This window comes from Polyodon spathula, chromosome 23 (assembly GCF_017654505.1).
Source record: "Polyodon spathula isolate WHYD16114869_AA chromosome 23, ASM1765450v1, whole genome shotgun sequence".
NCBI lineage: Eukaryota > Metazoa > Chordata > Actinopteri > Acipenseriformes > Polyodontidae > Polyodon > Polyodon spathula.
The window spans coordinates 10,361,623-10,388,147 of record NC_054556.1 but is presented as its reverse complement, the minus strand read 5'-3'; the positions used below and the strand labels follow the sequence as shown (position 1 = coordinate 10,388,147).

At 37.5% G+C, this 26,525-nt stretch overlaps 1 protein-coding gene across 7 annotated transcripts in view; it reads left to right on the top strand.

The window, feature by feature from the left end:
- Positions 1 to 8,070: 8,070 nt before the first annotated feature.
- LOC121298236 (dedicator of cytokinesis protein 3-like) overlaps positions 8,071 to 26,525 on the top strand; it is a 189,508-nt gene continuing 171,053 nt past the window's right edge. For 6 of the 7 annotated variants that reach the window (XM_041225231.1, XM_041225230.1, XM_041225232.1 and 3 more), the window contains exon 1: positions 8,071 to 8,743. In XM_041225231.1, the coding sequence (XP_041081165.1) occupies positions 8,707 to 8,743 (37 nt within the window). In that variant the 5' untranslated portion in view covers positions 8,071 to 8,706. The remainder of the gene's footprint in view (positions 8,744 to 26,525) is intronic. The other variant, XM_041225226.1, reaches the window with a different exon arrangement.

The window sequence follows — 26,525 nt, the reverse complement described above, 5'->3', positions numbered from 1 at the left end:
GTCTGTGGTAACATTTGTTTGTTTTGTTTTATTCAGCTACTTAATATTAAAAGTTAAATTCGACACCCGCTTCCTTAGGCCAGTCCAGTTAGGATCTTGAAATATAAAGCTCTTCGTGTGGACTTGAATCCCAAGCATTGCAAATGATCAGTCATATAAGGATGTGATGTTTAATTATATAAGTACGAGAACATCCTATGTTTTTACAAATTATCTGTGGACAATGCAGCAATAACAGCATTTATGTAAGTGTGTGTGTGTGTTTTTTTTTTAATTACATTTTCTATGTGGTAATACAAGTGTAAATCACCTAGATGGTGCACATGCGTTATGAAATGTACCAACTTTCTTGCAAAAGAGAGAGAGATGCAGATTTAAATATTGCACGATTACATTTCGTGGATGCACTGTGCATCACAAGATCTCCGTTATGCCAGCCCATTTACGCAACCGTGTGTGCTGCATGTTTGGAGAAGGACATACTTTTGGAGCCATGGCTGTAAAATGTGTATAGAAAGCTAGGATGGTAAGTGTCATATCAAGATTTGAAACAAAAAACACAAGCAAGGAGAGAAGACCTGTAAGCTTTATTGTGAGGAGATTTAAGTTGTGCTGAAAACAAGTCTCTTTCCAGTTGTCTTGGACAACAACTGAGAAACCATCCGAAGATCAGATTTAAAAAGGATGACTATGAAGGAGGCCAGGCAGCACATTAAGTGGCTGCATGCTTGGATCATGTCACTTGGTGAAGTCCACACTGTATATTAATTCAATGGACAGACATCTGTCTACTGGCAAGCAAGGGAAAGATGAACCAACAGGAAGAACTGGTGATAAAGCATTATCTAGCACAATTTCAACCATTCTTAACCCTTTTTACCATTTATGTCCAATACATTTGCCTTGTAGGGTTGCTTACTAAAATCTCCACTGCGGTTGCATGTAGAGGTGCAGGTTAGTTATTGTCTTGCTGTGTTTCTTGAGACATTCTGGCAGTGTGCAGAGATGGACGTGTGGAAGCTGCATATCTTTTGGGTTGTGGCGTGCTGTCTGAATCATAGAGGTAATGTTTACTTGTATCCCAACAGCTCAAACTCGCTAAATCTATATACTGCATGAGGTTTGATCATTTCCTCATCGCTGTCAACTTACATAGCCGTTTAAGAGAACAATGCGGGATGTCTGATGTGATGTGTGTTATTTCATTGTGCACAGTTAATTTAACATTCGGTATTCCATTGGGCTATCCATTGTGAAGTGTTTTCATTTAAACTCGGTGTACTCAGAGTAACCTATATATTTAAGATCTTTCTTGAAAGAAAACTGAAAGTCTATTCTGGGAACGGAAAACAATCCCAGAATATATCTAATTTGTTGTACAGTGCTTTCAAGCTAAATGCATCCCTTGCACGAATGACACCTAAATAAATGTAATCGTGTTCCTCAAGTTTTTCATCTTACTGACAATCTGAGAGGAAGTTCCACAGTAAGAGTAATAAATAACATCTCGGTGACAATGTCCTTTTGAGGTAGAATTAGCCCTGTATAGGGACTTCAGAATTAAAACAATCTGCAAAAGTTTGGCACCTGGCTTCAATTTGTTAACATGTGTCTAGTCTTGTGAGTGTTTTGAAAGGTGCCTATTAGCATCAGCTGCAGAGTCACTTACAACAACATCTTGCCCAAAAGACAGAGCATAAGGAGGTTAAGTGACTTGCTCAGGCTCACACAGTGAGTCCGCCAGTGAGCCGGGATTTGAACTGGGGGACCTCCTGGTTACAAGCCCACACAGCCTCTTATGTGCTATAAACTTTAAGCTGAGGTTGGCTCAGTAGGATGCTCTCTTCCCTTTTGGTCACAGCATGTTGTTTGAGGGTTCGGTCCTGTTGGAGGGAATAACCTCATGATGAAGTCAAGGTCCTGTCTCCTCAGAGAAAATATCTCATCAGGTTACTGTGTTTATGTCCTTTCTCGACTACTAAAAGCTGAATTTCTGAAGTGAAGAAATGTACATCTACAGATTTTTATTTTTGGTTTTAGAAATGACATCCATGGACTGAAATCACAGCTCCTCACCCCTCTGTTAATTTATAAAACCACCTAAATTCAGAAAATCTGGTTTTAGATTTTAGAAAAGATTATTTTTACTGGAAGAAGTAGCCAATAATGGTGGTTTGGCTAAATTCCCCAATCACGTATAGTGTATTACCACCCAAGCACCGATTTAGTTTTCAAGGTTCCATCTATATATATCTATTTGTACATAAGGTTCTTGTTTTAATTCAAAAGTTTTATTTTTTGACTGGGCCTGATTCCATAGAAACGGTGACATGAGCAAAATAGCTTCCATGAGTGGAACCAATGCCATTCAACCTGGTCATGTTACAATATAACCACTGTGATTGCAGAGAATGAAGGACATAAGGTTTTGATTATATTGTCAGAGCAGAGCATTCTTTGAAATGTGTAAAGCTGAAATCATAGCGTGCAGCATGGTCCCAGTTTGGTCCATTCTTCTCTTAAAACCCCTTCAGAGGGTGGGGGTGACTCTGTGTGCGAATTCCCAACTCTATTACAGATACTTCAACATTTAAGATACCCGGGTTTGATAGAGAGATCCTGTGAACTGGAGAAGAGATTGTAGATTTAAGGGAGGGGAAGAACGTGAATATGATTCCAAATTCTGAAACCTTGAATTGTAATTCGATATGTACACAATATATAGTAGACCGTGATATTCATGTGATACAATCACCTGAAATGTCTTTCTATGAGGTTGTTTGTATCAGATGAAAATGACTTTCAATAAAATGAGAAACACTGTTTTATAGCACGCTGTACGATATAGCACATTTCTCCCTAGTGGTTAAATGTGAAATGCCCTTCAAAAAAAATTTATAACATAATGATCCTATAGTTATACAGCAGTTTCCAAACAACTAAGTAATTACAGATGGCATGTAATATGTGCCCCATAACAAAGCATTGCCATATGTTTTTTTTTTTTTTTTAATCCCCTCAAACAGTATATCCCTAGATAAGTATACCCCTGGGACACTTCCCACTAAAAATCTAGAAGACATTCAGGGGAATTAAGGAGCAGAGTATGGAATAGCAGTAATGAAGAGTTATACTTTGTGATGAGGATGGCATGCAGTATTGGGCATTGCCCATCTTTGCAGAGTGAATTAGAATGAAGCAAACTGCATCAGCTTCACCGAGACCTGGCTGTTGGTTTTGTTACCGAGTCATATTGTGACATTACTGGTGCTATTGTTCTTCACAAGCAGATTCTTGGAATATCGCCTCTAGAGCTCTCGCAGTGGATCACAATCACCCAACGCCTCAGTCAAGTGAGATCCGAAATGACTGCCAGCCTCACAGCGCACAGGAGACTTCAGGTTTAGGCAGAATTAAATGTGAAATGTTCACTTCAGGAGCTCGGTTTAGTCATACAGCAGCAGGCACGCTACTGGCAAGCTTATGCATCCAAGGGACAGAATGCCGTTTTCTAGGTCTTTCTGAGTGGTGGCAGAGGAAATTAAACCTGTAATTACAGTTAACTCTGGTTAACCATGTTTTTCTTAACCAGGCTTTATCATAATTTCCTGTGATTTACCATGACTTATCCATGCTTTAAATGTACTTATTTTAACAAAACAAGCCCCTCTAACTAATAATATTACGAATAATAAATATGTAGTTGTTAAATGCATGATAATCTCATATTAGGATGCCATTTTCCACATATAAAGCAATAGAAAAAAATGAAAAAATATAAAAGAAAATATATATTTGGATGTGTCAATATTTCATTTTCAATATCTCATGCATGAAAGAGACTTAATTTCACCCAAGTTCATGAGCTCCCCACCTTCCATGGATATATGGCATCATATGCTAGATCATCTTGTGATGGTAATACACTGCTGAGCCCGAGATAGGTCCTATTGCTTAGAGACACTTTGACTGATCTAGCCTGTCTGCGGCAGAAATAGAACTGAAGAGCAGCTCAACAAAGACGTAATAAAATAAGAAATAAACACAATACAGGACTGGAGGAACTGTAACAGAAACACCTCAGAATGATTGCAAACAGCACTGAAAGGAAAAGGGTGACATGAGGAATGTGTTGTATTGAATCTATCCTGTTAAAATACCTTGTATTAATAATAATAATTATTATTATAATGACAAGTAACCTTGCTCAAAGTTATATGAATATACGATTAAAATACAAAACAGGATGCTGACTTAGGTACAAGGTTCACTCAAGCCCTGTTCTGTGGTGTAAGTATCAGTATAATTAATCAATTCCTGTAATGGTGCAAGACATCCTCTACAAAGTGCTGATAAAAACTCAAGGACACATTCCAGCCGTTTGATGAAATCCAAGCTCTCTGGTGCCCCTAACTTTGTTCAGTGGTCTCTTTCTGATCCCCCACCATTCCAGCTAACATCTAAAATTAGATAGTTGTGCTCTGACCTGGTATCATTTTCTTCAATCTAATTATTTCAATTAAATCACAGATCTTTTTCTCCAGTGATGTATGTCTATACGTTGTGATATCAGAGAGAGAGAGAGAGCTCCTGCGCTTGTATACTCATGCAGATAAATACATGTGCTTTTTAATTTTCTTAAAACAAGATAGCCAGGAAATGACTAAGGTTCCTTCGGTCATTTTTTGGAATGCACATTGTTTGGGGTTCTACAGTGAATGCAGAACCACACTTTGCAATGGAGGGTTCTATAAAATGGGATTTAAATAGTTCTATTTTGTACAATAGAATACTAATTATAAAATGGATCAGAGATTTCCTTTAACCTAATTGGTCAATATGACATCCCAAATCTCTGATAAAGGACTTCAGTAGAAGATTTTTGTTTTCTTTAGTAGTGAGTCATTATCAAGGTTATTGCAAACATCCACAACATTGTCCACCGCTGGGATACTGAAACCTAGTCTTGATTTAAATAAAACAACAACTATTTGCTACGTGAAATAAATTAGCTAGATTGAAAGTTTTACGACAGGAAGAAAGCAAACTTTATTCTATATTAACAAACAACATTCAGAGGATGTCTAGTAGAATGGAGATTTTCTTTCATCAAGCAGGACAAAGTATGCATATATATATATATATATATATATATATATATATATGAGTGTACAAAACATTAGGAACACCTTCATAATATTGAGTTGCACCCACTTTTGCCCTCAGAACAACTTCAATTTGTCGGGGCATGGACTTTACAAGGTGTCGAAAGCATTCCAGAGGGATGCCTGCCCATGTTGACTGCAATGCTTCCCACAGTTGTGTCATGTTGGCTGGTAGTGGATCTCTACTCTGAGTAGCTCGTTCCATCTCATCCCACAGATGCTCAATTGGATTGAGATCTGGTGACTGAGCAGGCCACTGCAGTAAGCTGAATTCACCGTCATGTTTGTGGAACCATTCCTAGACAATCCTAGCCTTGTGGCATGGGGCATTATCCTGATGAAAAATCCATTAGCAGATGGATACATTGCTGCCATGAAGGGATGCACCTGATTGATGCCTGTGGCATTCAAACATTGCTCCACTTTTATCAAGGGGCCCAATGTGTGCCATGAAAACACACCCCACACCATCACACCACCAACACCAGCCTGTAATGTTGACATGCGGCATGTTGGATGCATGTACTCATGTGGTCTTCTCCATACCCTAGTCCTCCCATCAACGTGAAACAGCAGGAACCGGGATTCATCAGACCAGGCAATGTTTTTCCAATCCTCCAGTGGCCAGTGTTTTGGTTCCTTAGCCCACTGCAACCTCAGTTTCTTATGCTTGCTGAAAGAAGTGGAACTCTGTTAAGTCATCGGCTGTCATGACCCATTCGTGTCAAGGTATGACGAGTTGTGCATTCTTTTATGGGTCTTTTGGCACCAATGTTGTACTGGACTGTCAGATGACTAACTGTAGCCCATCTGTTGCTCTGCACAATTCGTGTCAGCCTCCTTTGGCCTCTTTCATCAATGGGCTGTTTTTGACCACTGGCCTGCCATTGGCTGGATGTCCTTTGGGTGGTGGACCATCCTTGATACACACAGGAAACTGTTGAGCGTGAAAAACCTAGCAGCACTGCAGTTCTTGACACACTCAAACTGGAGTGTCTGGCACCTACTACCATACCCCGCCCAAAGGCACTTAAATCTTTTGTCTTGCCCATTTACCCTCTGAATGGCACACATCCACAATCCATGTCTCAATTGTGTCAAGGCTTAAAATATTTCTTTAACCTGTCTTCCCTTCATCTACACTGATTGAAGTGGATTTAACAGGTTACATCAATAAGGGATCATAGCTTTCACCTGGATTCACCTCATCTGTCTATTTCATGGAGGTGTTCCTAATGATTTGTACAGTGTGTGTGTATACACACACTGTATTAACGCTTTTTATGGCGGACTGATATGGATTGAACGACACCTTTACCAGAGATTAGGGACCTCATATTGACCAATCAGGTTAAAGGAAATATCTGCCATTCTTAAACGTTTAAAAGTATTATGCTAATAAAACAAAGCCAATAATCCACCTTTTTTTTCCCCCAGGAAGCTTTAAAATAGCGACAGGTAATTCAATTATATTCCTAGCCTGTTTTTGTTTTCTTTGTTTTCAGTACAATGCCAGCACCATGGTCAGCGCCTAGCCTGTCCTTATTACGCAGTAAATAATATGCGCCAGCATTCCAAAATGCGTGAAATATCTCGTACAATGAACTATTTCGATTTTTGTTTTACATATTTGATAAATATTCATGCTTACATGGTATAACAGATATTGTACTAAACCGCTTGTGATTCCACATAGCTCGGGGGCTATTCACAACACGGGTTTAATGCAGTAATACGGAATAGTCAATATATAGGTCACCACAAATCACTGTGCAATGACCGATCAGTTACATTGCTTATTGCTTGAAAGGGCTGTATTGAATTGCATGCCATCTATTTCAAAGACCTATTACCGTAGCAACTGCCAACTGAAACTATTTTAATCTTACCCCCAGTGTCTGCCAACATTCTGAGTGACATATTACTGCGATTTTGTAACATCCTGAATTGACCAGTAGGGGCTGAAATGAGACAACCAATAGCACTTCCAGTAACTGCTGGGAGTAGTTTCTTATTGCGTTATTCATTTATCTTAACAAATAAATACATAAATAAAAAAAGGTGTAGCAGAATGGCGTCCCTGCTTACTTGAAATAGTATGTGATCATTTAATTATTGCAGGTGTGCCGCGTTTTTTGTTTTGTTTTTTACAGCTGTGCTTCATGTTTTTAGTCTCTGAGGTTGCTCTGTGATTTGCACATATGTTGGTGTGGGGCGTTGTGATTAAAAACAAGCCTCTAATCACAAACTATACAGAACATCAACAGTGTGGAGTACTTTGTTGGTACGCTGTCTTGGTGCATATCCTTCTTTCAAGTGCTATCAGATACATCTTTCAATACTGTGAAAAGCTCACTTGTGCCCACAATAGAAACATGCCATGTTTAAAGTTCTGAGTAGGGCAATCTTATCTCTGGATGACAGGAAGAAATTAATCACATTTAATGAGAAATGCGGGGACCATTACTAATGAAACGTTGGGTATATACTGTTGCAGAAACAATGTATGTTATACTTTATAAAATGTATTTATAGATATTAAATTGCATACGTTGTTTAAGGAATTATTAAAATTGCAGTTACTTGGTAACCATGTCTATTTAAGTCAATTAGCATTTTTATGAGGTATAACCCTTAAAAAAGAGAAGTGTAGCTCAGTTAATGCTTTGAATACCCCGTTAATTTAATTGATTTTTGCACTTGAAGCTATAGCTATTCTAGTAGCATGGTTTTCACACATAGGCAAACTTAAAAGATAAATGTTTACTTTCTTTTGATCACAAAGACTTGACCTAGACCCGCACTCAAAGGGATACTGCAGACCGGTACACTGTTTATGACTGCTATAGTTTAGGGTTTCTCTCGGGGGCCTTGTAAATGGTCGTTTTGACTAACTGCGTCATGTGACGGCGGTGGAAAGATGGCGCAGCTGCGGGTTTCAGGATAATCATCACCCACTACAGCTGCGACAGACACGGGGGCATTATTGTACAGCAGCAGAGAAAAAAAAAAGAGCAGGCACATTAATTAAGAAACGCAACAGGAAAAAAAAGCTGCTGCATATACATGCACCGGCTTGCAGAGACTCGAGCTTAAAGGACAATGGAAGAGGAATGTGCTACAAGAGGGTTAAATAGATAAATAAATAAATAAATAAATACATAGATAGATAGCTAGCTAGATAGATAGATAAATAAATAAATAAATAAAGTGTCTTCACTATTGCTTCAGCAGTGGATGCTGCAGCATTGACGGAGCTGAGAAGATTCCCATACACAGTTGGGAAGAGATTACCGATAACAAACACATCGCACAACTGTACCTTACTTAGCAAGACAGACAACGAGGACCTGAGAACAGGGAGGAAATACACGGTGTTTTATTTATTTATTTATTCATTTCATTTATATTTTATTTGTGCACAGTTAAACAAATAAACAGTTGAACACGGAGCAGTGAGATTAGTGTAACTTTGAATATTTTTTTTTTCCATGAAAACGGGTAAATTACTCTTTGATTTCTTGGGAATTTTACCAGGATCATGTGGTCACCCACGGAAGAAGAGAAGATTGGTGTTGGTAAGTTTTATTGCAAGATTACTGATATTCACATCATACTATAGTTTTGATTGTCATGCTTGCATACGTGTTTGGATTTAGCAATTGCAATTTTAAATATAATTCAACCGTGTCTAATATGTATACACACTTGCATTAAAATAATGCTTCTTAAAATTTTGGATCACTAAATTACAAAACGCATACAACGTATGTCAGCTATTACTTTTTTTTTTTTTTTTGTAAGGTGAAATGTTATTGAAGAAACCGCTTTTGCGAATAAGTGTACTTTTTTTTTTTTTTTGGATGTTGATAGTGTGGCAAAAATGTAGCTAGAATCGAGCCAGTTAATTATATGCAAATGTTTGCCGTTGTCAAAGGTCTTTGCAAAAACGAATTGTTTAAACAATGACGTGATGCGGTGATAGCATGGCTCTAGGTGTGAAGTTCAGTCATTTTTTAATAAACGTGACATCGACTAATGTGAAATACCAGCGTTTACAGTTTCCATATGATATGTATTTCTGTACAACAGTACAGTACAGCCAGAAAGATTTATGTTGATAAAGTACCGACGAGCTTGATTCTGTGCAGTGTTGTTTGAGAACAGCTCGTTAGGGGGCGCTGGAAACGCATCTCGCTACAACAGGTGCGTTAAGAAAATACTGTATCAATAGACCCATCTAACTCCTTCTAAACCGAACGCAGCAAGCCTGTAATGTGCTACTGTTTCCATTATCAATGCTTCGTTGTATAATTATAAGCGTACACTGGTTACCATTTAAAGGATGCCTTATGTGATATTTACTAGCAGGGGATGTATTGAGGCTGGGTGAACAATATGAACAAGAAGATACCCCATTAAATGACAATTTTGGTAAAATGCAGTATAGCTAGTCCTTATATATATATATGAGATTTAGATTTGCCTTTGCAGAGAGAATTTTTGAAGACCAGGAGCAGGCTTTGTTTTTGAGATTTTTTGAAAATTTGGTTTAAATGAATGAACTCAAAGTTAACAGAGGAGTGTGGTGGTGCAGTTGTAGAACCACATTCATAACGGATTAACTCAGATGTATAGTCTCACAACAACCAGTGAGGCAGGCAATAATAATAATAATAATAATAATAATAATAATAATAATAATAATAATAATACATCTTAGTAAATGGATATACCAGTGATCTTAAGCCGAATGCTTTCCCATATTTATACTTGTTTTGTTATGTTTTGAACTGAAAGTAAATAGCAGTTTTCTGAAAATCAGAGGTTTGTTCTGAGCATCAAAGGACATTATAAAAAAAACTTCTGCCTTGTACAAATGATGGAAATACCTCTGTACTGAAGAAACACATCCTCAGGACATGACAGCGAGCATATTGCGATTCTCCTAGTAAAATATGCTTTAAATTAATTAATGAATAAATACAATGAAGTCTTGGAACAGTTAATGCTTTCTTTGATTAGGTCAGTTTGCGTTTACATTTTGCTGTTATGATTTTTATTGGAGTTAAAGGGCGGCAGTATTTAGATTCACCGCTGTTTAGATCATTAAAATGAACCTTCTCATTGTCTCTTTTACATAATCTCGTTAGACAAAAGTCAAACATCATCTCTGCAGGATCTAGAAATAAATAAGGCAGTCTCAGTTGCCTGTTTATTTGGTTTGATATCCGGCTGGTTTCTTATGGATACTCATTTGGGTCACTTCCTCCTTCAAAGCGATTTGGAGAGATTCGTTTCTTTCCTAGCACACCTGGGGTTGGTTTCGTTCTGCTGTTGCTGGAAATTCTGCACTGAGGAAATCCTTTTCAAATCAGGCCAAGTGGCTGATGGAAACTTAGCTTGAGTTGCCAAGTCTCAAATTTCTAGACTTTGATCTTGTGTAGAATTGCTTTGGCCAACGTGTTTTTGTTTTTGATATACTATGGTGGATGACTGTGTGTATTAAAAAACCTCTTTGAAACATTTTACTGTCTGCTAATAAAGCTCATGAAAATCTGTCTATTTTCTGCCCTCTTAATGTTTCAGCCAATAGACCCATTGTGAATTGATTGTAAGTACAGCCATTAATAGCAGGTCCTTATTAATTCAGTTGTGCCTTGCATGACTGGATTCGGATGCAAGATGGAAACTAATATAATAGTTTAAAATCCAAGCTGCCGATCAATTAAATAGTGTTTAATTATGTATCCATCCATCACTGTAAGCTTCATATTTCTCAATTGGATACTGTATGTCCTGTAACTGCAGAATTTCAATACTGATTTGATGTTATAAAATAAACATACTTTTACTTCAGTGTGTACATGTAAACTGATCTGTGACCCAATGAAACCCCTAGATAAACAGATAGGTGACTCTTTGTTTGCGTGGAATGATGTTTTAGGTATAAAAGGATCTGCAGAAGGCTGCCCAGTTAGTGCTAGTTATGTTGGTGCTGTGGACTGCCGGCCATTGAAACACAGCTTTAACAGAACTCGTTTAGTCCTCAAACAGCTGTCAGGCAGCAGTGGCATTTAGTCACTGCAATCCAGACTGTATTCGACTCCTGGGTGCCAAAAGTATAAATCCAGTACATTCGGACTAAGCACTTTGCCCAGAGCTCTCCCTCTATAAAATTATAACATAGCTTAACCCTAGTGCTACAGCAGGCACATGTATTAATCCTAGTTGCTGCCTGTGCAGTTTTCATTAATATATTACCAACTAACAGTGCCAAGCATATGTGTATATATACAGTGCTCACCCGTTATAACACTCCTCGTTATAGTGCGGAATCAGTTATAACAAGGGAGGGTCGTGGCTCCCAGTGTTGTCTTCAATATTGTCCTCCCCTTTGAGAGATTTGTTTACTTTTAATACAATTGAGATATGTAATTAACGCACACCGAAGTCTGGTAATCTGTACCGTGGGATTAATCGGTGAATGAAAATTTGACATTAATTACACATCTAATGAATTAAATCCTGTCCCTTTTTGAGTTACTGTCAGAATACCATTAAACCAGAGAGAATATCCTACTGAATGTAGTTTATGTAACTTTAAAAGGAAAACCTTTTTCTAATTTGAAAACTTCTTAATACTGCTCTGAAGACCATATTTATTAACTCCTGGAGAAAAATCCTAAAGGAAGAGTGCTTAAAGTAACCAAATAAGTGAAGTAAGTACTACATCTCAGCTTCCCTTTATGAAAGATGCACACATTATGGTAAACGTTTTTTAATTTTTAATTCTGTTTTTTCTTCATAGCTATGATGGACTGACAAATTGGAGAATGATTTTGTTCATTACCAGTCAAAGCAGTCATTATCGACAGTACAGTCACAGGGAAAGCAGTAACTAAGCTTGTTGGAGTGGGTGTTCAGTTCTTGAAAAATAGCAGTAAAGCCCTTTTACTATAATGTGTGTGACCTTGAATTATATTGCTTTGTTGTTTCTAGTTTTCTAAGATCAACAGGTTTTTACATTCTATTAAAAAAAACAAAAAAAACAGGAGTTAATTAAATGCAAATTAATTAGAGTAAACTAAGTCTGTTAATAGTTGAGATTTTAAACGTTTTAAAGTTATCCAAACATTACATTTCATTTAGAATTGTGTCTACATTTTAAACATTATTAGAAAAAAATATGAAATATAGATGTTGGTCTTGGTATGTATACAGTAATAGTAAGGGTTATTAATTTAATAGTCAGTATTTCAGTGAACCTTTGAGAAGACTGAATCTCACGCCTAAGTCCAAGTGCTGCAAATAATATTTGCAGAGAAGTGAAAGCCAAGGACAAGAGTTAGTCACCGGAACTTATGAATGATCCCCTGCTATGTAAATGTGCAGCTTGAAATTTGAGGCTGAGATCCAAGTAGTGTTAGTAGAAAGACTTAAAAGGGGTACTGTGTTCTTTCTCTTTCCTGGCAGATCAATATTTTGTTGCTTGATGCTTCCTGTAATAATACTGTCCAGGATGTTGTGCCGTTATTTGCAGACTGCCTTGACCTAATGAGTTCTAAAAGGGAATCGCTTCTCAAGATAGGGGACATTGGGTTGAATTGATATTAAGGGACTTAGTCATGCACAACAGGTTGTGATATAAACACGCTCTAAAATGGATTAGACAAATACTTTTTTTTATGTACAGATTTTTTGACTCTTTTATAGAATCTGTTACATCATGTGAAATTGTGGTTCAAACTGGCCTGCAAGTTGAAATCTAACAGGTTGAAAGTTGGTGATTTCTACAATGTTACAAAAGCAATAATAACACAAAATAAATTCCTGATTTTCAGTGACATATAATTGCAATAATGCCCATCATATATACCTGAATTAAGACCTGTCTGGCAATTCCCATTGGATAGTTTTGCTTGAATTTAAAACCGGTTGAAATAAATGAGTTTTGGCTGTTACATGTAATTCATCTACCCATTCTGTCCCAATATTACTTTGATTGATAACCACATTATATTGTAGTCTCTAACATTTTTGACTAATGGGGCAAATTGCACTGCCGTAGATGAGTATTTAAAAGAGGAAACTCTTTATGTTTTCGTTCTAGCTGATGGTTATACCATCATCAGGGGCTTAGCCTGTGTTGAGACATTAAGTCTGTCATTTTAATGGATGAAAATACATTATCATATACATAGTATGCACATGGTATGCTGTGTGCCTTGATGAAAAAGGAATAATTCTACTTCCACAAATTGACTCATCTTAAAGGGCAGATCTGTGAATGCATGTACTGTGCACTGCTGGGGTCTGTTCCACGTCATCGTTCAGGTCATTGAGAGCTGGATGAGTGTAGCCATCTACATTTTCATAATAATTAATATTGTACCTGCTTAATATCCTATTATGTGTCCTTTGCCATTCTCAATGATTGTTTCCTCTTAGATCATTATTTCCCAGAATCTTTGAAAATTGCGTATGAAATTTCTAAAGGGAAGTGGTTTGAAAGATGTCCCCTAGGGGTGTGCAGTTGTTATTTCTGTCCCCTCTGAAAACTGTGATCCGTTTACCAACTAACAGTTGCCAAGCATCATGTGCGCATGTTATCGACTACAGTAGGTGATTTTTTAATATTGCAGTCTCCAGTTTTTCTGTACAGTCAGCTACCACCTCTGGATAACTGGGTGTAAACAATCCCCGCCCAACCCCCCACAACACACACTCGGTCACACACACACACACACACACACACACACACACACACACACACACACACACTGGAACATTAAACAGCACCAGGCTTGCAGTAAACAGAACTGCTTTTCATTGGGTAATAGTGTTTGCATTCCAGTCTTCAAGTGGGAGATAACTCGTGGATGTTCTCCAAGTCATTCAGAACTTTCTGGCACATTTCTAAACCAGCTATTCACACAGCCACTTTAATGAATGGGGCTTTGTGAGGCACTGGGGTGGGTTTGATTTCGGACATTTTTGCTTATTTAAACTAGAAAAAAAAAGCCTAAAAATTGACACTCAGTTACACACTTTACAGCAGGCTTAGTGTTGTCAAGTTACATTCATTATATACAGTTCAAATAATAAAACATGGGTTATTATAATATTGTTCCCAAAGAGCCAGTATGCAAAATTTCTGTGTGGAGTTGCAGGCTGTAATCAAGTAAATTAAAACCCAGCAAAATGAATGAATTCCTTATCAGTATGTCCGACAGTCAAATATGGTTATTTTCCTTAAACCAGTATATCCCTTCAAATGTATTGGGATTAAACATATTATAACAAAGTAAGTTTACCTTTTAAAGGGGGTGGTGGATGAAAGCATTTTTATAATGTTTTGTAGAAGTTCGGACAGTCACTATGAATGTGAATAGTTTTTTTTTTTTTTTTTTTTAATTGACGATTGTTCATTTTTTAATTCATTAGATTTATTTCTATTTTGCATACATTTCAGTTTGATTTCCTGACACCTTTTTGTTAATTGTTATTTTCTAGACTTTTGTAATTTTAAAGTTTCCTTACTATGGATAAAGGTTGCTGCAGTTATTATTAGATTAAATTTGAATTAAAAAAAAAAAAAAAAAAAAAAACAGACAGGCAGAATTGGTTCTGGCAATACACTTTGGAAATGGGCACTTTAATACAACTCTGGGCACAGCCAATCCAGGGCTGGGTTACAGATAGGTCTTGTATGAGGGGCTCCTATGGGAGTGTTACCATAACAGATCCGGGTTCCTGTCGGGTCTGTGGATGTTTACATATATGGTCTTCAAGAGGATCACTCACAGGAATGGGAATGCTTTAACACAAGACTTGAGCCTTTGGTTTTTAATTTAGTACTCCTTATAAATGTTAAACAATCAAGTGTTCAATTTTATACGATAAAATCCCTGTCAAGTTTGGTACACAACAGTGTTCTGATTCTTGGCCATGTTATTGTACAGTAGGCCCATTAGTTTTAGCCTACCACCATATTTTATATGATTCAACAGTTTATATACATTTGGCTAGTACCAGCACTACTCATTCTCCACATGATGTATCCATTTTACTTCAAATCTACAAACCATTGTTTCTGAGGGGCCATTCCCTTTCAGCTGTGCCCTATGATATGCTTTGTTCTTGTTCACAAAAACATCTAGTTCATTGAAGGCAATGGGCAAGTCCCACAGCAGCTGAAAACCACATAATGTCAGGCAGTGCTCCAGTTTGTACTTTATGCAAACACTAAAAACTTTGGCAAAAAGTACATAACCTTGAATTTATCTGAAATCTAATTTGAGACAATAATGCTCATGACGAAAAGGGAGGTTTTTTTATGAAATAATGAAAACTTAACATTTGCATTGGGAGCTGTTCGCTCTTTAATGTTATTATCACAGTGCACCAGAAGTACCTCATTGTCCCGTGCTGGTGGGTGTTGCTAGAAGCTGGAGTAAGTCAAGAGTTCTAAATACTACATACTACCGACTGAGTCACTCACTACTGTATGTCCCCCATAAGCAGTGGGAAAGAGAACCCAGTGGACTCTACAGAATGCCTGAAGTAAGAACATATCAATTAATACAGTAGAATGTTTAAGCTTGTTTTTTCCTGTACCCTCTGTAGAAGCCAGAATAATTTGTGCAATTGTTTGCTGGCACAGGTCTCCTGAATTGTAATTATGAATGGGTGACTGCCCGTGGTCAGACCAGCATGTTTTATTTTAATGAGGCGCCACATGATACAGTAAGTGAGAAACGGAGACTGAAGACAAAGCCTCAGAGTCAGTAAAGCAAAACCTGGAGGTGATAAACCACTCTACACCCATTTGTGCTGTCCATGGTGCTAGAGTGTGAAGTTCACTCTGTTCTTACCTTGGAGTAAGTGACTTTAAGCCAGGTTAGGTTATAGTGGTTATTTGAGGTGGTGGCCAACTGGAACAGTGATGACAGATCCCAAGTGATCAGCAGTGTGGTGAAGTGGTTATCTATTATTTCAAAGCCTGTTTTTATATTAAAAAAATACATATTTTTAACAGAAAGCTTTTTTCAAACTTATTATTGCTGTGCATTATAATTACCTCCCTTTTGTTTTATTCATTATTATTTTGAACGTTCAGTCAGACATTATTCCTTCTTCCTCTGTAGGATCCAATATCGCAACTGAAGCTGCAGGTAATTTGAATTTAAGTTTTATTGTTATGCATTATTTAGAGATGCAACATACAGGCAGATAACTACAGCTTTATTACTTGCAAGTAAATTGGCTTCAAACCGGTCACTTATTTAAAGCTGTTGGCTGAAAATGCTCCCAAGACCTTGCCCAGAACCCAGCCAACAGCTCCAGATCACCCAGCCAAATAACATCTCTTCATTTCTCAAGATTTACTATAGATGCTCATTTAGCTTGAACAAAACTGTAAATATAACACTCAACATAAACAATTCACATTCCTCTGAAGTCCTCTTTAGTTTTCTTCATCAACAGGGATAATGTCCTGTTTTCATATTGTAGCCGTGGCTGTGCACAGTAAAAATAACTAAATAATTAAAAGCATATAGCCACAAGCACTGTGTCTCTTCAGTAATGTTTGGCACTGCAGGATGGTTCTGCTCTTTGTCATTGCCTCCTGAACAGCAATACCAATCCATTAGCATTGGCAAAGACAGACAGATTATTACTTATATGTGCTGATCATTCAAGACTGTTGCATCAAATGTGTGCAAGCAAAACAGAAGGATTAGGTGCTTGCCTTCCTGCCTATGTGTGTACATGGAAATGTATCGGTTTGCATTACATGATCAGATGTTTAAGCAAAATAACCCAACCCCCTGAAGAAAATAACATACTGTTTTGTTTGTCATTGTTTTCTATACATACTTAATATTCCAGCTAAGATTCTGCTTCTGAAAAGACTCCTAATGCTGCATTTGACCACTAAGGGGATGCAGCTGTAACTGCTGTCCCCTCTGTACTGCAACAGTGATTTGTTATAAAGTGTTCCTGTGGCAATGGTTGCACAGCTGAATGTAGATAGTATAGAATATACTGACTATAAGCACCCCGTATTTGAGCTGCTGGCAAATCATTATTTGCTTGTGGATTACACTATCAGAACGACTGGAAGACAACTTTTAATGCATCGAAAAGTAACAGAATGGATATTATTTATTCTTGATTGACTCAATTATTCATGCTAGCCCACTTCTGTATGTGTGTGACAGAATTTTAATATAATTTAAACAGTTTATAACTAGAAACATGGTTGGTTTTTAAATGCTGTCCCTAACATTGAAATCCAGGTCAGTATCGAAGTGGTGTACAAACAGTGTTCTGTGCTAGAAGTTGCAACAGTTAAAATAGTACTTTTATGTTTTTACATTTTTTCTTGTTCTCATCCATCTTAATATTTCTGCAGGAATAATACTGTTCATAAATCAATACTACAATAGCTTCTACAGTATCAGACTATTGTGCCTTACAGATAGTCCATTTGCATTTAGTTGCTGTCTGACAGCCAGTCCACATTGGTATCTGTTTCTGAAGCTAAGCAAGGATGGGCCTGGTTAGTAAGGGTTTTTCTTTTCAATAAGGTTGCCGTAGATGGTTAAATGTCACATGATTGAATGGGGTCAAGAAGGGGGTCATCATGAACATACATAGTCCACCATTTTTATAATCAAGCTGACTGATCAGTACAATTAGTGATAGAGCCACAGAAAATATTGATATTGCGATAATGGATTGTTCCTGCACTACCCAGAGCCAGCATAGTAGATACAATACCTATCTGCCTGAGAGAATTTAATTGCATCGTGTGCTGCTGCTACTGCATTCAATGTGCAGGTTCACATTGCTAGTGGTTTTTGCACTGAAGTGGAATGCATAGTTAGTGTGCCGGTGAGAATAGTCAATACTTTCCTATCCTGGGTGTTTGTATTTGGCCCCTATATACTATTTGGTTTTCATCCCTCTGGTCCTTAGTTGTACAAGCAATACAATAGGACCCATTAAATATTCTATTGGAACCATTAGCCATTCAGTACACTTCAATTACACGTATAGTTGAGTTATACATGGATCCTTAAAAGGATAGTGACTTGGTTTGCTTTTTAGGGTCATCAAGTTAAATTATATCGATTTGAAGGCCTATTACCCCATATATTATGATTGCGTCAATAATTTATACGGTGAAGTACTAGAAGTAGTATCAAACGTAAATGATTTTATCCTATTATACAAGAAATTTTAATAAATAAAACCCATTCTACTTTACAGAAGAGTATTCAAATGTCATTTTTTCAAGCCTATTTAGTTTTCTCTGTTAAGCGTGGAAATATAATTTTGATAGCAGCATGTACACATAAAAAAATTGGTTTCTAATTTCTACATCTAATAACTAAATGTAATTCAAAAAATGCAGTTTAATTGCTGAAGTGCATAAGGACCTGAGGAGGTTCCTCCAACTTATCTGCATGGCATAGTAAAGGATGGGATATGCGTGTATGCATTGCTGGGTAACGGAGGTGGAAATAGGTCTGAATTCACTTGGCAAAATGTATCTAAAATACCCCAACTGGTGCAGCTTGAACCATTCCTTATTTTGATCCCTAAGTCCCCCTTGCTGGAGATGAGCTGTTTTAGTGTGTAGTGGATGCAGGTTCAGACTGAATAGCGAGACTTTCCTGAGATGCTTAGAATAAGTGTGGCGGTTGTTATGGTGATTTTTCTCTGAAAGATACAGCTGGGTGTATATGTGAAAGAGGAATTCTGGAGCTCCCAGTGACGAAGCAAGGAGAATGATTCTGACATCTATACAACCCACTGCATCTTCTCTTGTCGTCTCCATAACAACCTAAGAATATACTGCAAAGTGCAAGTGATTTTACAGTTTGTTTCTGCTGTTATTGGAACCAATCTGTCTCTCTCTCTCTCTGTCTCTCTCACTAGCCTCCAGAAACCTCATTAAAGTCTGTAATTTGAATGAGTATTTTAATATTGAATTTTTTTTTTTTTTTACCTGTAGTAGGCTATTGCATTGTGCCTGTCTTCCTGGATGCCTACTTACAGTTCTGGTGGTTAATTTACTGTCAAATCATACAGGGTCAGATTTGAAAGCCATGTGAGTGGGAGGCATCCTGTTCGTTTGTGAACAGGAACGTGAGACAACTGGGGTATGCATTCAATTGACGGACTCCTGGCCCTTTTAAATAGGGCATCATTTCAAAGGCTTTTCAAACATGCAGTTTCATGGATGAGACAACTGGGGTATGCATTCAATTGACGGACTCCTGGCCCATTTAAATAGGGCATCATTTCAAAGGCTTTTCAAACATGCAGTTTCATGGATGAACTATTTACAGCTGCACCACCACCCCTACCATACTGACATTGCAGATACAGACTGGGGCGTGGAGAAACCAGCATACAAAACCCATTACTGTAATGTAAGTCAAATTCACCTCCGTTTGCTTCTTGACCAGCTTTGATCTCTGATCTCCTAGAATGAATGCTGGTAGTCAGCTATGTAATTGTTTCCTGTAATGTGACCTCTCTCCCCTCTTGGTATTGATAGAAGCTAAATGACTTTGCTAGTGACAGCAGCCAGTCTCCCCCTGTCCCATTTCCAATGAATCTGTTCTGCCTTTTCTATTTAACATTTACAGTGTGTGAACAAAGAAGTGGCTGTCTTATGCTAGTTTTGATACCAAGTAAAGGCTACTAAAACTAGATTTTTCATTAGCCAAGTTGCAGTTAAATTGTTTGATACCTGAATGTACTACAGTTACTTATTATGTGAAGAGCTAAGCAAGGTTATTTAAGGTCAGAACCTTTTTAAACCAGGTATGATAATAATGACATTTAACTACAATGAGCAGCATTGCCAGCAAACACTCCCTGTTTTATATTCAGCAGTGCTGAGCTTTCTGTCACAATTGGAGCAGCCTCAGTCTTTACCAAAGCACAAGTCAGAGCTGGTCGTGCTTCTTGTAATGACCCGACTGCATACAGGATCGCATCAGATGTGTTTAAACTGAACAGAAAAATAATTGTGCACATTAGGTATGGCTCCGCAGATGCACGAGAAATAGCAGCGCTCCATTCCGTTTCTCTGCTGCATACTGATCTGGTTGCAGGGCGGCAACATTCAGAGCCACTTTGTCTGAAAAAGAGCACTAAGGACTTGGCTGCACTCACTTGGCATCAGCACTGCCTGTTGTGGTGAACATAAGCATGTACCCAGCTTCAAACCTAGAAACTTGAACCTGCACCAGAGCACCACTGGGAGTAGTGCATTAGTGTTTGCAAACGTTCTCACAGCCCCATTTTAATTTAGAGGAATTGTTGCTGTTGTATTGCCTTTGTGCAGTGACTTCTTCCCTCTCAGATATTTGGGGCTAGATGTATTTGAAGCCCCGAGAAGGGACTAGATTGTGATGGATTCCTTTTACAGACAGAGGCGTAATACACTTCATCTGTAGTTGTGATGTTTGATGATGGTCAGCTGTGAGATGAGGGACTGATTTTGGGGTTATTTATGTATTTTATGTGTTTTATGCATTTTGGAATTCTATTGACTCATTCTGTTAAGGGTTTGTATATATTTATTGTATTTTTGGTAACTGAATTCCTGTAAAGCAGTGGTCTGTAACCTTGGTCCTGGAGAGGTACTGGGTCTGGTTTTCGTTTCAGCCGAGCTCTCAGTTACTTAATTGAACCAATTATTGGCTTAATTGGTAAAAATTAACATGTGCTCCAGGTCTTTAGCCTTTGATGGCATAGATGCCTATAAAACCTGAGGATTTGGGGCACTGCAGGACCGGGGTTGGAGACCCCTGCTCTAAAGGTATTGGTTTTGTTGAAGTTACAGTAGCAGCATGTCTGTGGTCTGTAAAAAAAAACATTTTCTATCCAATTTGCTTGTAAAAACAATGGCCTGGCAGTCTCTGAAGTTAATATAGCCCCCAGAATTTGTATAAGTGCAGTCAGTGTAAAAGCAAAACTGATATCTTGGCATCAGGAAGCTTTTGTGATGCTTTAAAAACCAAGTGGTGGTGAAAGGGACCTTTTGAATGTATTGAAATTGACTCATGCAGTAGATTTAAAGGCTTGCAGCAACTGCTAATGAAGAGAAATTGCTGTCTTCCCTCATGACTGCCTTTTACACCCTCTACACGTTGCAGTATTTGTAAGACAACAACCTTCAAGAGTTTGCTTGTGGTACAGTGGCTGTATGAGTTTAACTTGTTTATTGGTTTGTGTTAGACCCTGACAGATGAATCCTCCTTATTAGAATTTATAACGTCAGTGTTCAAACCATTATAGAATAATGTTGCATTCAGTGTTGGTGAGTCATGGATTACTGTAATTTGATTTAAAATGGTCAGCAACTTGCAGCTGCAAATAATAACAATGTAATGGTTCCTTTTTCTGACAGGTGACAAAATGTGGTAACATATTTTACATGTATGTGAAAAAATATTGTAGTTTGTTACATTAAAAAAAAAAAAAAAAAAAAAAAAAAGGAAATTGATACAACAGTGCAAGTCAAACCTTACACGTCACATGAGCGTGCTTTGTATGGCGTTGGAAACTTGACAACTGTTTAAGAGCTAAAAACAATTCAAAAGGTCTAATTAAGCAACTTATCATTTCAATTAAGGGTCTAGTTAAGTAAATGAGAGCTCAGTTGGAATGAAAACCAGAAGACACAGGGGGTCCCCACGACCGGGGTTGAAAACCACGGGGTGAGATAACCGGATCTTCAAATGATATTTTGAGCTGCAGCCTGACCAAAACAGAAAGAAAAAAAAATATCTTTGCAAAATGTATCAGTGTTTAAGTAGTAACTTGTTGTAACTGGAACTGTAATAGTTACTTTTTGTTTCAAATTAGTGCTGTAAGTAAATGTAACTAGGTTCTACTTGGCACATCTGTGATGGGTTGGCCAAACTTCAAGAGCTGTCTGGATATGGGATCAATTAGATTCTTTTGTTCATAACTTTTCTTTAGTTTTTCAAAAGGGATTCTACAGTTGACTGTTACACTAAAGAAGTCATGGTTTGTCTACTTAGTTTCTTACAGTTTTGCATTAAGGACCCATGTTTCAAATTGGAACTGTAAAACTGTTGTACACACTAATACAGAATAGCTTACCTGGGACTGGAGATAATGTTTCACAGGTTTTCAGAACTTTTATTGCATGCTCACAACTTATTGTTGCTGCAGAACATTGCACATTTTGTTTTAAACACAGCTGAGATTCGTGGGTGATCATTGCACCCAAAAATCAGTTTCACTGCCTACAGCTCAACCTGGCTGTGTAGGACAATTCTGTTCTGAATTATGGCTGAAAGGGACCTTTATTTTTGTAACTATAAGGGCACAGAAATGTGACTTCAACGAGATAAAATGTAGGGGTTCATCAGAGAGGCTGACGGGTGCAACCCCCTGGGACATGCTAATGTTGAAACGTGTGAGAGTCCGCTTAGGTTTACTTTGTGATTCAAAAGTCAAGGTGTGTTAGCTAAAGCTTTTAAGCTGCATTCAGCAGACATTAATTAACAGACAGGAACATAATCCAGAATGTAAAGCATCTTGAGCTGAATTGCTGTGCAATTTAAAAACATGTAAAGAAACCAGTGCGTCTGAGCTATTAACTCATCATAAATGATTTAGTGTTGTACATGGATGCTTCATCTTTCACTAATCCAGGTCTCTTTTCCTGCAGATGAGTAATTATGTTCTCAATCATTTTTTTTGACCTGCTTTTCTGTGGTTATGGAAGCGTGCATAAATATTTAAAGGGCAAGTTTCATCCTATATACAAACTTTTGCATGTTCAAGCACTCAATGTGTCATTTACACTGGTAACCAATATAGAATGAAAATGTCTGAAATTTATCAATAATTCTGGAAATTGCAGAGCTCTTACAAAGTTTCAGTGATGAAAGTTTGAGTGCCCTACAGACAAGGAAATGGAGTCCAATACAGAAACTGATCACGATAGATCGCGTTGTTTATAAATTGGGCCGCTTGGGAGAGACTTCAAATCCATTTTTATTAGAAGTTAAGCAAAAAAAATATAAAAGATGTATACATTTTTAGAAAGGTATTATAACATACTTTATTTATATGTTGTCAACAAAAAAAATGTATTTCACATGCTACTTCCACTTTAAGGTCTACTTTGCTGCATTGTTAATCCTATTACCATATTCTGGCTTTACCGTGTATCCATTTCTGCAAATGCTGATTCCTCCTAATGCCGCGATTCGTTAGAAATAAGACAGTCCATGTCTCAACTGCGTTGTGAGTAACAGACAAATATTCACGCCGATTTACATGCAGTGAGAAACATTTGCTTATGATTGTGTTTCTCAACACTTTATATACTGGGTCGTTGGCAGCGTTGCCCTAATGCTGTGACAAACAGTGGTATGCCATCTGTCAGGATGTGTTCTGTGTCCTTCTGAAAATGAAGCATTTTACCATTTAAATGTTCATCTCAATGAGGTCTTAAGCAGCTTTACCGCCATTAGGCATGTAAGCTGATATGTACATTTAATGTAACATTGACAAAGGGTAGAAGATATGCACGCCCACATGTCTATAGCGTGCCCCTTTAAAAACCAGGGCTCATTAATTTACAAAGAAGTGAAAAACTGCAGTATAGGAGGCGTTTCTGCAGTGCATGAGACATTTTGTATTGAACTTCAAAACTTGAGACGCAGGGTTTTCTTCTTAATATCACATGTAGTAGCAATCAATGTTTGAGAACATTTACAATAGTAACTTACAATCTGTTTCCCATTCTGAAATGCAGACAGTGCTAAATAGAACAATACATGTTGGGTTGAGTTGGGGGTTTGGGGGGGGGGGGTGGTCCTGCTTAGGTTACAAGTCTCAACTAAGCCTCTGTCAGTACAAAGTAGTTCACACCAATATACTGTCATACAATTCAGCACAACTGGTGAATGGGATTCCGTCTCAAAGGGAGGCCAGACAACTCCCTCACTCCTGAAACGGTGGTCCCTCCAGCACAGTCTTGAGTTATGCTTGGCGCGGTAATATGGAGAAGATACTGTATGGAAACGTGGCTGTTTTTTTTTTATTGTTTTTTTTTTTCCGATTGTTATGTATTGCAGCTGAGAATGAGATCAAATAACACTGTTAGAGCTTTGAATAGGAAAAGAATGTTTCAACCTTCCAAGCAGGCATTTACATTTTTTTTCTTTTTAAAGCAGAATAATACAGAATACCAGAAGCTTTTTAAAGTTCCGATATTGCCGCCCCCACAGCATTATCTGAAATTGAAATCCTATGGATGCCCAATTCTATCTCATTCTTCAGAGCTGCCAATCCATCACCTTTCAAAATCAAAAATTATATACATCTACATAATAAAATAACAGACATTTCACAACTTTACCCAGTATGAAAATTGCACTGTAAACGTATGGATATTGTATTTAGTGCTAATGAGGCTCAGTCAATGATTGGCATTTGATGCCTGCTGGACACCTGCTTCACTAAGCACTCTATGCCAGCACTACTTCCACTCTGCATGGCTTCATTGTGCCCTGACTGCAGTCAGTTGTGTGTAATGACAGTAGGAAATTTGGGATTCAGTTACAATAGCAATACATGACAATCAAGCCATTGTATATTTGAACAAATCATTTTCTGGGAGAAAAAAATAATCTATACTTGTCCACATTTTTTCATAGAAGACGGATTACTGGGAGGTTTTGGAGATGAGTCATCCTGTGAACATTGATTTAGCATTGACCCCTGTGAAACTGTTCCCTTGCACACATTGGGAGCATTATAAAGTTATTGAGACCTCAAGACCTCTGGTTTGAAAGTTTTCCATTTCCACTTGAGTAATTGGAGAGGTCTGATCAATTACGTCCCCACAATCAAACGAAAGAAGCATCATGCAAGTGACTGAGGAAGATCAATTTGTTTTGACGGGGCAGGGATTCAATCTTCATAAGCTGCCAGTCTCCTCCTCTTATTACCTTTTTTTTTAACATTTTCAGTATGCCGAGAAAAAGACAACTTTACCTCAGTAAAACTCCAAGGTTTTTAAATGAATCAATGTCATTTTATACTAGTATTGGAATCTGTCTCTTTGATCAATATATTTGTAGACTGCTATTGAACAGCTGAATTAGTTTATTTTGTTCTTTTAAGAATTCAGTAACGTTCATCCCCGAGCCAGATGGAAGCAAAATATAATTTGCTGTGGATTTAATAGGATTTAGCTATTGCTTTATCGACCATTGACATTCACATTCAGTCTTGGCTATGACTATTGCATCACCAATGTTTTTAGCTGTATTATTACTACTGTATTATTTGAACTGTTAAAAATATTGATATGGTTAATGAAATGCTCACTAAACCCTGCTATGGTTATTGCGTCATTAACTGTTGATATAAACTGAGTCAAACTTTGTGAATAATAAGACCGGCACATTACATGTGTTGACCAAGGAAACCTAACATACTGTTTCACTGCCTAACAACTCTGTTTATGTCGGCCTAGTTTATTACCAGATGTCCTGTTTTTAAAATAAAAAAACTAAAAAAACTACAAAAATAGAAAATGTGCTAAAACATGCGTTTCTTTGGGAACTGCATATTTGAGACTGTATGGTAAATGAAAGTCCAAATAATATGCAATTACTTTACAGGGACACTGCAATTCCTTTTAATATTTTATGCTATTTATCCCATAGAATATCTAGCTGTTTATGTTATTGTTGAATATTTTAGGAGTCTATATCAGTGATGCTTATTGTTCACAATTTTTTCTTTGGCAGCAGTCATAGTGAAAACCCATAAAAATACCCCCTGCCCGAAGACATTCATTTTACTGTTTTATTAGGAAAAAATAAGGTTTGCAGCTTGTAGACTGAACAGGGACAATTATAAGAGGCTCAACGAAAGACGTTTTAATTTTATGTAAAAGGAGATTCAATTTGAGCTGAGCCGGTGTAGCCATTAATGCCATGGACAAGAAATAGAATCATTTAAATATTGAGTCACATCCAGCCCCTTTGTCTATTTCTGCTCCATCTGAACATTATATAGTTGAATACACTTCTGATATTTTAACCCACATGTAATGGGAGAGGTTGAATTTGACCTGTCATAGCAGACAGGAGAGCTTTTAGAAACGTTTCTATAAAAACAAAAATGACCCAACCTGTCAGGACGCTGCTCACACTCACAGGGTCACAGCGTGCGCTTGTTCACAATTGTCAGGCCGGAAGATGCAGGATTGAAAGTGTGTTTTGCATTTTAAACACATTTCATGTTTCATTTGTTCTTTCCTGCTGCATCTCC